Genomic DNA, 14,896 nt, shown 5'->3' on the forward strand with positions numbered 1-14,896 from the left:
ATGAACGCTGATATAAAAGCACAGATTTTTCTTTTATTTCAGACTAAAACAATGCATAAATTTCATTAGTTTTCAGTTTTGCTAATATATTTAATGAATAGAAGTTATTTATTTTAATTGTATTTTTTTTAGGAACAATTAATTCAGAGAGCTCAAGATGAGGTTTCTGTTCTATTTGAACACCTAGACCCATACAGTGAGACAATTACTTCCATATACATGTCTGGAGAATAAACATCCTTCTACAAGTCTTTAATCAGATCCCTGTGGCATTGCATGGGGGACTATTTCAGCAGAATTTAGTATTTTTAGGAGATAAAGGATTTGGATAAGGGAGACAGTTCTTAATCCATACTCCCAGTTCAGGAATGAGATTGTGTTACTTCCTTCTTTTCAAAACCAATTTATATTGACAACATACATTCAAATAACTGGCTTTATATCCTGAGTTGGAGAAAACCCTCTAAAGAACAACATTTCATTGTAGTTGTGGTTTTATTGCCAACGGTAAAGTTTTAATTTAAAGCGAAAAACAAAAGTTTCCCTCTTCAGAGGTCTCTCCAGCTCTAAGTATCAGGGTTTATTGGCTCTTCTTTACCTCATCTTTATTCTCTCCTACAAGAAACTCTACTGAATGAAAATACCCTCTTTCACCTTCACGCAGCTAAGAAATGAGGTAATTTAGTGATATATATTTTGCAAAAAATACACTTTTTTAACTCCGAAGAAACACAAACAAGGAGGAGAAAAGAGCCCTTTTGGGCTTGCAGCTGGGCGGGCTCTTTAACGTACCAATCACAGATCAGCTCTTCTCTATAAATTCAGGCATCTGACCAAGTCTCTCCAGCCCAATTACTTTTGATTTGCTGAAAACGGTTGTCAGCATGTCGGAAACTGCGCCTGTTGCAGCGCCTACTGTCTCCGCTCCTGGGGCAAAAACCTCTACTAAAAAACCGAAGAAGGCGGCAGGAGGCTCTAAAGCCCGCAAGCCTCCAGGTCCCAGCGTGACCGAGCTGATCACCAAGGCGGTGTCCGCATCCAAGGAGCGCAAAGGGCTCTCGCTGGCCGCCCTTAAGAAGGTTCTGGCCGCCGGAGGGTACGATGTGGAGAAGAACAACAGCCGCATCAAGGTAGGATTAAAGAGCCTGGTGAGCAAAGGCGTTTTGGTGCAGACAAAAGGTACCGGTGCTTCTGGTTCTTTTAAACTCAACAAGAAGCCTGGTGAGATTAAGGAGAAGGCGCCGAAGAAAAAGCCAGCGGCAAAGCCTAAGAAGGCGGCTGCTAAGAAGCCCGCCAGCGCCGCCAAGAAGCCCAAAAAGGCTGCAGTGGCGAAAAAGAGCCCGAAAAAAGTGAAGAAACCAGCGGGTTCTGCAGTGAAGAAAGCAGTCAAGAGTCCGAAAAAAGTGAAAGCCGCCAAGCCCAAGAAGACAACTAAAAGCCCGGCTAAGGCGGTGAAACCAAAAGCTGCCAAGCCCAAGCCTACAAAGGCCAAAACAGCGAAGGCGAAGAGGGCAGCACCCAAAAAGTAAAGTGTAAATTTGAAGAGAAAATTTCTGACCCAACGGCTCTTTTAAGAGCCACCCACAAGTTTCAGAAAAAGAGCAAAATTGCTATACGCGAGAACACTGGGTGACTTGAAGGTATCCGGAGTACTCGCTTTGTTATATAAGTCGGGTATAGTGAGTATGTACAAAGAGAAAGAATGCTCGTTCGTTCCGGTTTACTATTGGGATCATTTCCTGGGCAGTTTTAAATAAAAATATAGGGAGTGAAGAAGCTTGTAGCGCCGGGAAGCTATCGCTAAAACTCCCTTACCGTGACACGCTTCTAGGTAGCTTAGGAGTCAGCTGGTTAGGGGCGGGGTGCCTAGCTCTCAGTAGATTCTAGACTATATTGCTTAGTTCTAGCCATTTAGACCAGTACTGACAAAATAAGAAACCGAGAACTACGCACTTTCTCCGTGCTGTTTGGCTATCTCCTCTCTGATTGGCTGATAGTGCAGATATGGATAAATCTTATTGGACATGTCCGAAGTTTTGAAAACCCCGCGCGCTCTGAGAAGAGCGCCCTTCCTTGTCTCTGATTTGTTTGATCACAAAAACTGTCGTCACCAATGACCCGATCCTTGAAACGCTCGCTCCCTGAAGGATCCTGACTTTCCTATTTCCAGCCCCATTCCCCTAAAGCACTCGTCTTTCAAATACTTTCCCCCAACTATTAGAGAGACAAGGTGGGTAAGATAATATCTTTAAGCTTGTCTCTCCCACCAATGGAACTTGGTACAACATAAGATATTACCTCACCCACGTTGTCCTTACATCCTGGGACCGACAGGGCTACAAGAAGACTGAATTTCCCATCCCAATTGCATTGTTATTGCCCAATTCCGACAGTTCCTGGAGCCCACTTCCTGAAAACTATTTTGTTTTCTCGTGTGTGTGTGTGTGTGTACTTGCCTCACTGTTTCTTTTTCAGACTGACCTATTTATGACCCCTGAACACTAATCCCAGGGAACAAGCAGGGCGATAGACCAGGGTGGCTTTTTTTTTTGTTTTGTTTTTTAATTTTTTTAATGTATTCATATTTCCAATCTTGTATTAATTCGAGATGATTTAAAGGTGAGGACGAGCTAAATTCCTTTCCCCTCAGATTGATTACGTATGCAATCCAGAACCCACCAATTCTTCTCTTTACGTTTAAAGTGTAGATAAAGGACAGATGGAGAATGTACCTGGATTCATTTACAATACTTCCATAAACTGTTTCCTCGTATTTTTCTTACTTCCCAACACAAAATGTACCCTAGAACCAAGACGCTTCTTAGGTTTACTATATTGGATTAAACAATTTCCCTGTTTGTTACTGCTGCAAACCATGCCAGCTATTTCAAGTGCAACGTAATAGTTCATCAAGAGTTTTGAGTTAACTTGAGAATGTGTGATTTAAACAAGAGTTATTACATCATTGACTATTTCATCTGCGGGAAGTCTTGCCAGGCAAACTGACAGTTAATCAACGCAAAACGGACAAAAGTAGCAAGGAGCATTTATATGGATACTGAATGCCCCCCTTCAACAGAAAAATAAGTAAAAGAAAGCAGTAACAAAGGATATTTATAACATTTACTTTCATCATTTGAGTATTGTATACAGTAAATTTTATTCTTATTTCTTGTATTTACGTGGATTTTGGTTCCTCAATAGGGCAATACATTTTTAAACTAGAGTAATCGCAATTAATGTATTTCCAGCATCAATAACTAACACCGAAACTAAAAACGCAGAATAAAATACGTGTTAAAACAACACAATGCATGGTTTAGTGCCAAAGCTCTTTTACAGAGTAAGTGGGCGGCTCTGAAAAGAGCCTTTGGGTTACAGATGTTAGCATTCATATATCTTTACTTAGAGCTTGTGTACTTGGTAACAGCCTTTGTACCCTCAGACACAGCGTGTTTGGCCAACTCCCCCGGCAACAGAAGGCGCACAGCGGTCTGGATCTCTCGGGATGTGATGGTTGAACGCTTGTTGTAATGCGCCAGACGAGACGCTTCCCCCGCGATACGTTCGAAAATGTCGTTTACAAAGGAGTTCATAATGCCCATCGCCTTAGAGGAAATGCCGGTGTCCGGGTGAACTTGCTTCAACACTTTGTACACGTAAATTGAGTAACTTTCCTTCCTAGTTTTTCTACGTTTTTTATCTCCCTTCTTCTGGGTCTTGGTCACGGCCTTCTTAGAACCCTTCTTGGGAGCAGGAGCAGATTTCGCCGGCTCAGGCATTTTAACAGTTAAGTGTACTCTCCAACTCGAAAACGACAACAACAAAATCAGAAAAAAAAAGCCGTTCCTCCCTGTATTTATAGGTTTGCTATGCAAATGAGCAGCCTATGTATTCTAGTTTTCTATTGGCAGTTGGATTCAACATATGGTGTTGCGTTGTATGCTGCAATTGGTCAATGTGAGATCCTCGTCTTCATTGGTTGCTCAGAGAGTGACATTTTTCAACCAATCATGATTCACTAATCCGTCCGGGAGAGGGAATAAAAGAGCAAGAATCGTTGCGTCATTATACTTTTCCCATTTGTGTTTTTGTGAACGGCGGTTCTTGTGGTGAAGAAGAGTTACGATGTCGGGCCGAGGGAAACAAGGCGGAAAAGTGAGGGCGAAGGCAAAGTCTCGTTCATCTCGGGCCGGCTTGCAGTTTCCGGTTGGCCGTGTTCATCGGCTTCTCCGGAAGGGTAATTATGCTGAGCGAGTTGGAGCTGGAGCCCCTGTCTATATGGCGGCTGTCTTAGAATATCTGACCGCTGAGATTCTCGAGTTGGCTGGTAATGCTGCTCGGGATAACAAAAAGACTAGGATCATCCCCCGCCATCTGCAGCTCGCCATCCGTAACGACGAGGAGCTCAACAAGCTACTGGGGAAAGTCACGATCGCTCAAGGGGGTGTCCTGCCCAACATCCAGGCTGTGCTGCTGCCTAAAAAAACCGAAAGTCATAAAGCCAAGAGCAAGTAAAAGTGACTTAGAGAAAACGAGATAATTCTTAAAAATAACCCAAAGGCTCTTTTCAGAGCCACCCACAGGATCAGAAAAGAGCTAAATTATTTTGTCTTACGGATTTAATAAAGTGAGTACGCTTTGTATTTTTAACTTAATCATTTTGCTGCACTTTTTCCTCTTAGGGTTCCCCACCTTCTGCATGAAGGAATAAACCTTTCGATTTACCAGTAGCTGTATTGCAATGGATTTCTAGGTGTTATCGATATAATTTAGTATATCTATTCTTCGTTTTCGAAAAACAAATTTTTAATTTAAGATTGTGGTAGTTAAGTGGTATATGACAATTTTCAGAGTAGCAGCTGTGTTAATCTGTATCCGTAAAAAGAAAAAGAGTACTTGTGGCCCCTTAGAGACTAACAAATATATGGAAACTAAAAGTAAATCGTAAAACCTCACTTCTGCTATGCTCCGTATTTAACCTATCTCCCCAGTATTTTAATTGTGGTGTCGTTCTGCCTGTCTCTTACAAATGTATCACCTTCAAGGTCATTCCGAAAAAAGGTCCCTTAGAGACGTGAATGAATTTAGAGGATCGGCTGAAACACTAGCACAGTAAGAGGTAGATGTATACAATAAAAAGGACAAAAAGTATCAAAATCCATGTATTACTGCCATTAATAGATCTCTTTGTGGTGTTTGTGCTCTGATTTAAGGGGATAAAGCTTTCCTGCGATGTAATTTAGATTTATTTGGAAATGAACAAATGAAACCCAGAGGTGCGGTGTGTTAAACCAAACTAGCTCCTCAAATCACCTAGACTGGGCGATGAAGCGTTGAATGTAGAGGAAAAAACCCCACGACAAAATGAGCTGCCACCGGCCGCGCTTATCAATTGCTGCACTGGGCGGGCTTTTCAAACCTGCCAGCCGTTTTCATTTCCTTGCCAGTCAGCTGCGTTTTGTATTTCTTCCTTCTCTCCCGTTCCTCCCAATCAACAGCGGCGCTTTCCTTTTTTCCTCATTCTCTCCTTTAACCTTCTGTACTGAAGAGATCAAGGCGCTCTAAAGAGTACGCCCTGCAGAACTGAGTTAAGAGATTCTCAGAGATTTAGATTTCCCAGCTCACATGTCCAGAGCGCAGCTGTTTCGGTGCGGTAGAGTGCCGAGGTTGCCATGCGGTTCCCTGGTTATGTAGAGGGCGATGGGGGCGGGTCGGAGGGTTTCCTAGTTTTATGGGGAGCACATAATAGAGTCCCATAATGAGCCAATACATCGGTGTTTTCTGCGTCGATTCCCCGCCTATACCACGGCTGTAGTCCCGAAGGATCAAAGTGCCTCCGTCAGCCCAAGCGAGCCACAGCACCAGCTACGGGGGAACCTCTCAAGTGCTTATAACTCCATCTCCAGCCCTATCCCTCACAATCCATTTTATAATTTATCTCCATAATGTGTAATGCACTTTACTGCATCGACTCCCTGCAGAGCAGGAATGAAGGATAACTAGAGTACCTATGCTCCAGGAAGGTAAACAACTTTGATGGGAGAGAGCTTGGAACTCTGATGCTGTGCAGGTAGCTTGTAGCTGTGATACTGTGAGTGTGGGGTTCTGTTCTTACCTCCTCATTTCAAAGCCTCCCCCTTTATATGTCAAGCTCCAAATAAATGTGTTCTTCCTCCCAAAATGTAGCCCTGATGTGAAATACAAACTTCCTGCTGCCATGCAATAGCTGTCTCTCCAGGTTAGGTAAAGCATCTTTCCTTTGAGTCCCATTAACATTAGAATGCTCCTTATTCAGTGCTAGGCCATCAGTTTATTACACTCAGGTTTACCTACTGGACCTCTATGGTCACAAAGAGCCTTTTGGGATAGGTTGGGGAGGTGTGTTGTGCATTAGATAGGGTTTCTGTGTTTTATTTAAATAACCTTTATTTCTCTTGTTTTGACACAACAATAACTTGTGTTTGGGGTTTGTTTCCAAGAACTTAGTTTTATATGTACACCACACTTTTGTAAGCAGCCTATCTTCTTCTTTTGTGTGCTTTAAAAATATTTTAACTACATGTGTTAATTTTATATTTATAGGTTTTTTTTGGGGGGGTTTTTTTAAGGGAACAATTCTGGCTTTATTTTTGAAGGTTGACTATTTTAAGAGCAAACATCCCAAACACCGAGAAAAGAAGAACAGAATATAGGAAAAATGCATCTTTTCTCTCTGATGCTTCCAGTTTAGCTACAATGAAGTGTTGCAGAGCTACATTTTTTCTGGTCTGCTGAAATGTACTCTTATTGAGCGGTGAGGGAGACTAGAGGTAGATTTCACTGTAACTCTTAAACTGGTCCAATTACCCTGTTTGTTACAAGCTGACCCCTTATATAGGTTTCTAGTCATTGGCTCTTGTTATACCTTTGCCTGCTACATTTAAGAGCTCTCTACTATAAACTAAACTAAAACAAAACAAACAAAAACTCTCCAGGTCAGTGCTTGGAGATTGAGAACAAGACACCCTTGCTCATCTCTTGGATAAGATAAACAGAATGAGTTTCTTAAGTCTCTTTGTAAGGTAGATTTTCCAGGCCTCAGTTCATTCTTGGAGTTTTCTGAACCCTGTCCAAATTTTTCAACATCCTTTTTGGAGCGTGGACACTAGAACTAGACAAAGAATTACTATAATGGTATCACCAAAGCCACATAAAGAAGTAATACCATCGTAATTATACATCTAAGGTTTGTGTTAGAAGTCTTAGCAACAGCATTACACTCAGAGCTCCTGTTTAATTGGCTACCTACTTTTTTCAGAGTCACTGTTTTCCACTGTACGTGCATATTTATTGTCATCATAGGAACATTTTGGTTTGTTATGCTAACAATTCTCTTATCTCAATAGAAATCTTAACATGAGCAACTTGGGAGACTTCTGAGTGGTGTGTTTTTGGGAGGCGCCTTCATTGTTTAGATGGAAGGAAGGCTTTTAGCGGCCTTATGTGTATTAACCTCTTATTTTTCTATTTCAGTAACCTTTCCTTAGTTCCTCCTGAGCCACTGACACATCAGGCAGTCCAGTTCTTCCACTGATTATGGACATTCATTAATTGTGATACTTCTTCCCAGATGATTCCAGCATATTGAATACCCTTTGTCACTGTCTTCTGCCAGTGTTTCCTTGGCCATCCTCACTTTCTTTTTCCTCCCTTGGGTACTCCGTTCCATACTTGCTTACCATGTCTCCCATCTTCCATACAGTGTACATCTCCCAACTGCCTGAGCCTTCTTTCTTTGTGTATATTATCTAACACATCCTGCTCTGTCAGCGCCCTTACTCTCTCATTTGTTGTTTTGTTTTTCCATTAAATGTGTAGTGTTTTTCAACCATCTGTAACTGGCAGCTTCTCATCTCTTTTTATTAGTCACTGTCATCTTCCAAATCTCTGCTCCTTACAATACTGCAGTATAGTCTGATCTTTAGTTTGATATGGAGACCTCTGTTTGACTAAATGTTGTTCATCCTTCTAAAGTGGTGTTTGATTTTCCTAATCTTGTATGAATATCTGGATGGCAGCCACTTTAAAATATCACATCCCCAGGAAGCAAAACACTTCTACCTGATCGATTTCTTTTCCATTCATGTACACCTTTGCATCTGTTAGGATCATGAAGGTAGGAAACCATTCAACTGTGCAAAGATGTATATGGATGGATTACAGTAACATTAATACAAAAAAGATCTCACAGAGTACACAAAGGGACAGGTGTTCAAGGGTGTAAGTGGTAGAATATTTGGTCAATCAGATTGCATGGGAAAGCAAAACCAAAGATCCATTTTTGGACTCAAAGGAAGATAGGAAGAGTGAGGGATTACACTCAGAAGTTTAGATTTAAGGAGGGGGGGAAAGTCAAAAGTATTTCTGAATACATTGGCTTAGACATCTGTCCATGCTTCCATTTCACAGTATAAAATCATGATACTAGACAACTGCAGATAATTAACTGATCCCTACTTCCTAGATCTTTTACACGTATCATACTCTTGCATGGAATCAGGACAAATTAAACTGAAATACACAAGGTGCGTATTTCAAGTTCCTTAAGTAGTGAATCCCTATATTCCCTCAAATTTACATTTTAGAGTTGGCCTGCGTGTTTGTGTGTCCAATCACATTTATTTTAGCAAATTATCGCTGTGGTGAATTGTTTAACTAGCATACTGTACTTCAGCATTTTTGGGCCTGATCCTCAGGTCTGGCCAAGCTATACCTAAGGAAGGAGCGAAAGGAGAAGGAACAATGATGGCTTTATGCCAGGGATCAGTGGAACCCCTGGCATGGATTAGAGTAGCCGCAGAGCTTTGTACATTTGAGTTTAGCTGGTAGTGGCCCCAGTGCTGTTCCAGCCACTGGAAACCATCATCCTGCAGGTGTGCTTCCATCATGTTGGAATTTGTAAGAGAAGGTGACATAAACTGTATCAATTACACTGGAGGAATCCTCAGTTGTCCAAGTATGATGGTTTTAAAGCCAGTTTGTGCTGCTGGAGTAAGGGGAAAGATGTAAGGTTTAAAAAATCCACAGATTACTCCTACATAAATATCCTTGCCTTTGCTCTTACAAATAACAGAGATAATGGTAAATAAGTAAAGCCTCCAAAGATAAAGTAAATGATGCTATTTAATGGAAATAATTTACATTTAATGTGGCTTTACCACCTCCCTGAATTCACTCCTCAGTATGTTCCTAAATCTTAACATATACAATTTGTAAACAACAAATTAAAAGTACCTCAAACCTACTAAATAAAGATAAAGCCCACCACCACCAGAGGAAGCAATGATTTCTAATAGCAGCAATTACTGTATTTATTTCTCCCAGTTGTAACAGCTAACTGCATCATTTTTTTTCCAGTTCCCCACCTGCACTTTGAAATAATGTGTATAAAGTATTTCTAAATTGATCAGCATGCACACTGCAGGCTACATGAATATATCACATCCTTAGACCCAACCTATTATCTGGCTGTACATATTTTTCATCCAGTCCAGCTTCCTCTTCATTCTAATATGTTGAAGATCTCGTCTTGCCTTCATAGCTATTACACACAATGGAATTACATTGTAATTAGTATGTCATTGATACTGTTGTTTCATGTAAAAAAGAATTTTCTATCTTGTTTACAGAATCCCAAGAAACACTCCACTCCCTGACGAGGAGATTGTAGTTGAAGCAGTGTCTAAGTCTGTGAAACTGGGTTATAGTTTCATGGTCCTTGGCAAAGTTAAGTATGTTACATCACCCAGAATCACTGTTGGTATAGACAAAAAGCAAACTTAAGCTCAAATAAATTTGTTAGTCTCTGAGGTGCCACAAGTACTCCTGTTCTTTTTGTGGATACAGGCTAACACGACTGCTACTCTGAAACCTGTTGGTATAGAGAAAAGGAGGACTTGTGGCACCTTAGAGACTAACCAATTTACTTGAGCATAAGCTTTCGTGAGCTACAGTTTACAGATGCATCCGATGAAGTGAGCTGTAGCTCACGAAAGCTAATGCTCAAATAAATTGGTTAGTCTCTAAGGTGCCACAAGTGTCCTTCACTGTCTGCTCAGTGTGTGTGTGTGTCTGTGTAGGGGGAAAGGGGGCATTTTTTCTATTTTTAAATAGAAATAAAGTTTGTCATCATTAATTGTGTGAAGCCACCCTCTGTATGTTTTAAGAAATGGTAGTAACCCACTAAGACTTGCATTACCTTGGAGGGGTAGCCTTTTCAGTTATGGTGTAGTTGTACCACAGTTAAGGTTGCATTACAAAGTTCAGTTTAATAAGAGCTTTAAACAGTATCTTTGTAAAAATTGCATTGAAAAGGCAAAAATAAAAACATAGACTATAAACACTGAGGATATTTGATTTTTTATGGTAATTTGATAAATAACAGTATGATGTGGCCGTGAACAAGGCTAATGCAATCCTAGGATGAATCAGACAAGGTTTAACTTTGTTCAAACTCTGTCTGTCCATCTGGCCTCCTTCATCAGACTCCCAGCTGTGTGTCCTGACTGCTTCCTGCAGCCCACACTTAACCTATCTCGCATCTCTCCTGTCCTTAGATATCAAGCTGGGAGTGGATTGTTGTTCAGCTTCCTTAAGGAGAGGTGAAGAAGTCATTGATTTCTAAGTGTCAATGTCCTGGCAACTGTATTTGCCATTGTCTTCTCAGACACTCCACTGATGTGGGGATTGAAGCCCACTTGACTCAGACAGCTAGGTGCTATTCACAACTGTGTCTTAGTCTGCCCCAAGAGCAAACAGACCTTTTCCACCCACTAGGTAACAATGCAGCATATAGGGTAAACTGAGGCACATATACACTTCATATAAATATTACAGAAAATTCCCACTTTGTCACAAAAATATTAACAGTGACATCAGCAGTGTTAAGGCAGAATAACTTCCAAAATGCTTTCACTGTGTGGCAATCAGATGTGTTAATATAATTGATACAATAGCATATTAGGTCACTGTCAAAGTTTTGCATTACAGTGAAAGTTGGATGAGTGAACAGTGCCCTCATCAACATAAGCTGTAAAATATGAGGGTAACTCAGCACAGAGATATAAAAATGTTTAATGTGTCATTCTGACTTTATTCATTCACAGCTACTAATTCCCGGTTTTGAGAAAAACTCAGTGGCACCAGCCTAGAGCAGTGTTCAGAACACAAGACAGGTGTCCCATCTAGTGAACATACTGGTCAAGTACTGCCCAGAGCCAGTTGCTCCAGAAGTAGGCGTAAGGAGTTTGCAACAATAAATCAGTGAACTGCTAGTCTCAATCTCTAACTCATCACAAGTACCACTGGAATACCCTCCCTGAGGTCTGAAGATGCCTCACTATTGCTTTACAGGTTTCAGAGTAGCAGCCGTGTTAGTCTGTATTCGCAAAAAGAAAAGGAGTACTTGTGGCACCTTAGAGACTAACCAATTTATTTGAGCATAAGCTTTTGTGAGCTACAGCTCACTTCATCAGATGCATCCTGTAGCTCATGAAAGCTCATGCTCAAATAAATTGGTTAGTCTCTAAGGTGCCACTAGTACTCCTTTTCTTATTGCTTTACAAAATCTGCAGCAGAAATTTTGCTCACGAGAAAACTGCACAAATATTCACCCTGTCTTATCTTTAGGGAAAGTGATCTGGAAATAGCATTGGTTCCCAAGGACTTCAGGCATGTGACGTTATCTCCTCCAGGGAGGCCTCAGATTCCCAGAAGGCCTTTTGAAATCTCCTACAACCAACTTCTTTGGTAAACTATTCCAGGAACTGTGGGACAGAGAGGTACCAAGAGTACAGGGCAGCTATTACATTATAGTAGTAGCATTAAAGGTGGCAAACTGCTCCCAAAAGAGCATGTCTATTGTGGACAAACTGCACTATTGGTACTTAAACTAATGTAGTCCAAGTTATCCAATTACCAACAGTTCAATTCTCTAATGAAGACACAGAGCATTTTGCAATGCCCAAGGTTTATGCATTTGTAAATTGTCAGTGGCAATTACTTTTTGCTTCATTTTAATGTATTTGAATAACAATCTAGATTTAGAAAGAAAGAAAGAAAAAAGGGTGTAGACAGAACTATGAACCAGATGCAAAACACAGCACAAATTTAATTTATTTATTTGGGAAATCTGATGTATACAATATATTAATACAGGTATAAATACATTTTTCCTCAGATTTTATACATATAGAATATTAGTTGTGACAAGAAGTACTTTATTATTTTGCCAAAGCTACTTTGTAAATTAAGAACTGGTATTAAATATACATAGATACAAATATATAGAATCACAGAAACATAAGGCCGGAAGGGACTTTGAGAGGTCATCAAGTCCATCCCCCTTCCTTGAGGCAGGACCAGATAAACCTAAACTATCCCTGACAGGTTTTTGTCCAACCTGTTCTTTAAAAGTTCCAGTGACGGGGTTTCCTCAACATCCCTTGGAAGCCTGTTCCAGAGCTTAACTATCATTACAGTTAGAATTTTTTTTCTTAATATCTGACCTAAATCACCCTTGCTGCAGATTAAGCCCATTGCTTCCTGTCCACCTTCAGTGAACATGGAGAACAATTGATCACCATCCTCTTTCTAACAGCCTGTAACATGTTCGAACAGTCATCAGCTCCCCTCTCAGTCTTCTTTTCTCAAGGAAAAAAAAAAAAAACCATTCCCAGGGTTTTTTTAACCTTTAGTCATACGTCAGGTTTTCTAAACTTTTATCTGTTTGTTACTCTCTTCTGGACTCTCTCGAATTTGTTCGCATATTTCCTAAGTGTGGTGCTCAGAACTGGAAACAGTACTTGAGCTGAGTCTTTATCAGTGCTAAGAGGAACAGGACATTTAGCTCCCAGGTCTTACATAAAACACTCCTCTTAAAGCAACCCACAAGGATATTAACCTTTGTACAAACTACATAACATTGTTGACTCATATTCAATTTGTGATCCACGATAACTCCCAAATTCTTTTCAGAAGTACTGCCACATAGTCAATTATTCCCTAATTTATCTTTGTGTGTTTGATTTTTCATTCCTGAATATAGTATTTGTAATTGTCTTTACTGAATTTCATGTTGTTGACTTCAGACCAATTCTCCAATTTGTCAATGTCATGTTGAATTCTTTCTAATCCCGTCCTCCAAAGTGCTTGCAACCCTTTCAAGCTTAGTGTCATCTGCAAATTGAATAAACATATTCTCCACTCTATTATCCATGTCATTCATGAAAATACTGAAAAGTACCAGACCCAGTATTAACCCATGTGGGACCCCACTAGATACACTCTCACAGTTTAGAAGTGAAACTTTGATAACTACTCCTTGAGTATGTTCTTTCAACAAGTTGTATACTCATCTTATAGTAAATTCATCCAGCCTGCATTTCTCTAATTTACTTATGAGAATGTCATGTGGAACTGTGTCAAAAGCCTTATTAACATCAAGATAGATCACATCTACCACTTGCCCTCTATCCATTAGGCCATCATTCCTGTCAAACAAGGAAACTGAGTTGGTTTGGCATGATTTGTTAGAACATAAGAAGGGCCATACTGGGTCAGACCAAAGGTCCATCTAGCCCAGCATCCTGTGTTTTGACAGTGGCCAATGCGAGGTGCCCCAGAGAGAATGAACAGAAAACATAATCATCAAATGATGTATGTCCTGTCACCCATTCCCACATTCTGGCAAACAGAGGGTAGGGATGCCACCCCTGCCCGTGCTGGCAAACAGCAATTGATGGACCTATCCTCCATGAATTTATCTAGTTCTTTTTTGAACACTGTTGTAGTTAAATGTATTCTTAACAAATACATGCTGACTATTCCTTCTAAGATTATTCTCCTCCAGGTACTTATAAATTGATTGTTTAATAATTTGTTCCACTATCTTTCCAGGTATCAAAGGTAGGCTGACTCGTCTATAATTGCCTGGGTACTCTGTTCCACTTTTTAAAGACAGGTTTCAGATTAATAGCCGTGTTAGTCTGTATTTGCAAAAAGAAAAGGAGGACTTGTGGCACCTTAGAGACTAACCAATTTATTTGAGCATAAGCTTTCGTGAGCTACAGATCACTTCATCGGCTGCATACTGTGGAAAGTATAGAAGATCTTTTTATACAGAGTGGGTTTGTGTGGAGGGGACTTGTTGGACATTTTTCTATTTTGTCATATTACTTTCCCAACAAATGCCTGGGTAATTAAATTTCCCAGGTCTTGTGTTTTGGATATTTCTATTATTTGTTCTAGAAATGCCTCATTCACCTCCTGTTCTGTTCTTTCCCTATTTTGGCTTACATTACTCCCCCCTTGTTGTTAATATTAATTGTGTTGAATATCTGGTCAGCATTATTTTTTTCAGTGAAGACTGAAGGAAAATGGACATTAAACATCTCAGCTTTCTTGGTGTAACCACTTATTAGCTTTCCTGTCCTGCTGAGTAAAGGACTACACTGCCCTACATCTTTCTCTTGCTGATGAATTTAAAGAACCTCTTCTTGTTGCCTTTTATGTCCCTGACTAGGTCTAATTCAATTTGAGCCTTAGCTGTTGTGATTTTTTTCCCTACTTGTGTGTGTTATTCTTCGTATTCCTCCTGAGTAATTTGTCCATGTGTCCACTTTTGCTAGGATTCCTTTTTGATCTTCCAGGTTATTAAAGAGCTCCTGATGGAGCCATATTGGCTCCTTATTATTTGTCTATCTTTACTTCACATTTAAATAGTTTAAAGTTGTACCTTTTTTTATATTATCTCCTTGAGAAACTGCCAGCTCTCCTGAACTCCCTTTTCCCCTAGGATTTGGTTCCCATGGTAGCTTGCCTACCAGTTCTCTGTTTGTTCAAGTCTACTTTTTTT

General features: G+C 40.2%; 3 protein-coding genes across 3 annotated transcripts; 2 read left to right on the forward strand and 1 right to left on the reverse strand.

The window, feature by feature from the left end:
- The first annotated feature begins 826 nt into the window (after positions 1-826).
- Positions 827-3,317, forward strand: LOC140904951 (histone H1-like). Its single transcript, XM_073327339.2, has one exon. The coding sequence runs from the start codon at positions 885-887 to the stop codon at positions 1,527-1,529; it is 645 nt and encodes a 214-aa protein (XP_073183440.1). The 5' UTR covers positions 827-884; the 3' UTR covers positions 1,530-3,317.
- Positions 2,541-3,856, reverse strand: LOC140904953 (histone H2B 8). The gene has a single exon (XM_073327341.2). It carries the CDS (start codon positions 3,780-3,782, stop codon positions 3,402-3,404), a length of 381 nt encoding a protein of 126 aa, XP_073183442.1. The 5' UTR covers positions 3,783-3,856; the 3' UTR covers positions 2,541-3,401.
- Positions 3,399-9,833, forward strand: LOC140904952 (histone H2A.J). Its single transcript, XM_073327340.2, has 2 exons — positions 3,399-4,630; positions 9,672-9,833. Exon 1 carries the CDS (start codon positions 4,129-4,131, stop codon positions 4,516-4,518), a length of 390 nt encoding a protein of 129 aa, XP_073183441.1. The 5' UTR covers positions 3,399-4,128; the 3' UTR covers positions 4,519-4,630; positions 9,672-9,833.
- Positions 9,834-14,896: the final 5,063 nt, after the last annotated feature.

The sequence above is a fragment of the Lepidochelys kempii genome, chromosome 1, assembly GCF_965140285.1.
Source record: "Lepidochelys kempii isolate rLepKem1 chromosome 1, rLepKem1.hap1, whole genome shotgun sequence".
In the NCBI taxonomy this organism is placed as follows: Eukaryota; Metazoa; Chordata; order Testudines; family Cheloniidae; genus Lepidochelys; species Lepidochelys kempii.

Coding starts and splice junctions, on each gene's coding strand:
- LOC140904953 (XM_073327341.2), bottom strand. CDS start 3,782: ATGCCTGAGCCGGCGAAATCTGCTCCTGCTCCCAAGAAGGGTTCTAAG.
- LOC140904952 (XM_073327340.2), top strand. CDS start 4,129: ATGTCGGGCCGAGGGAAACAAGGCGGAAAAGTGAGGGCGAAGGCAAAG.
- LOC140904951 (XM_073327339.2), top strand. CDS start 885: ATGTCGGAAACTGCGCCTGTTGCAGCGCCTACTGTCTCCGCTCCTGGG.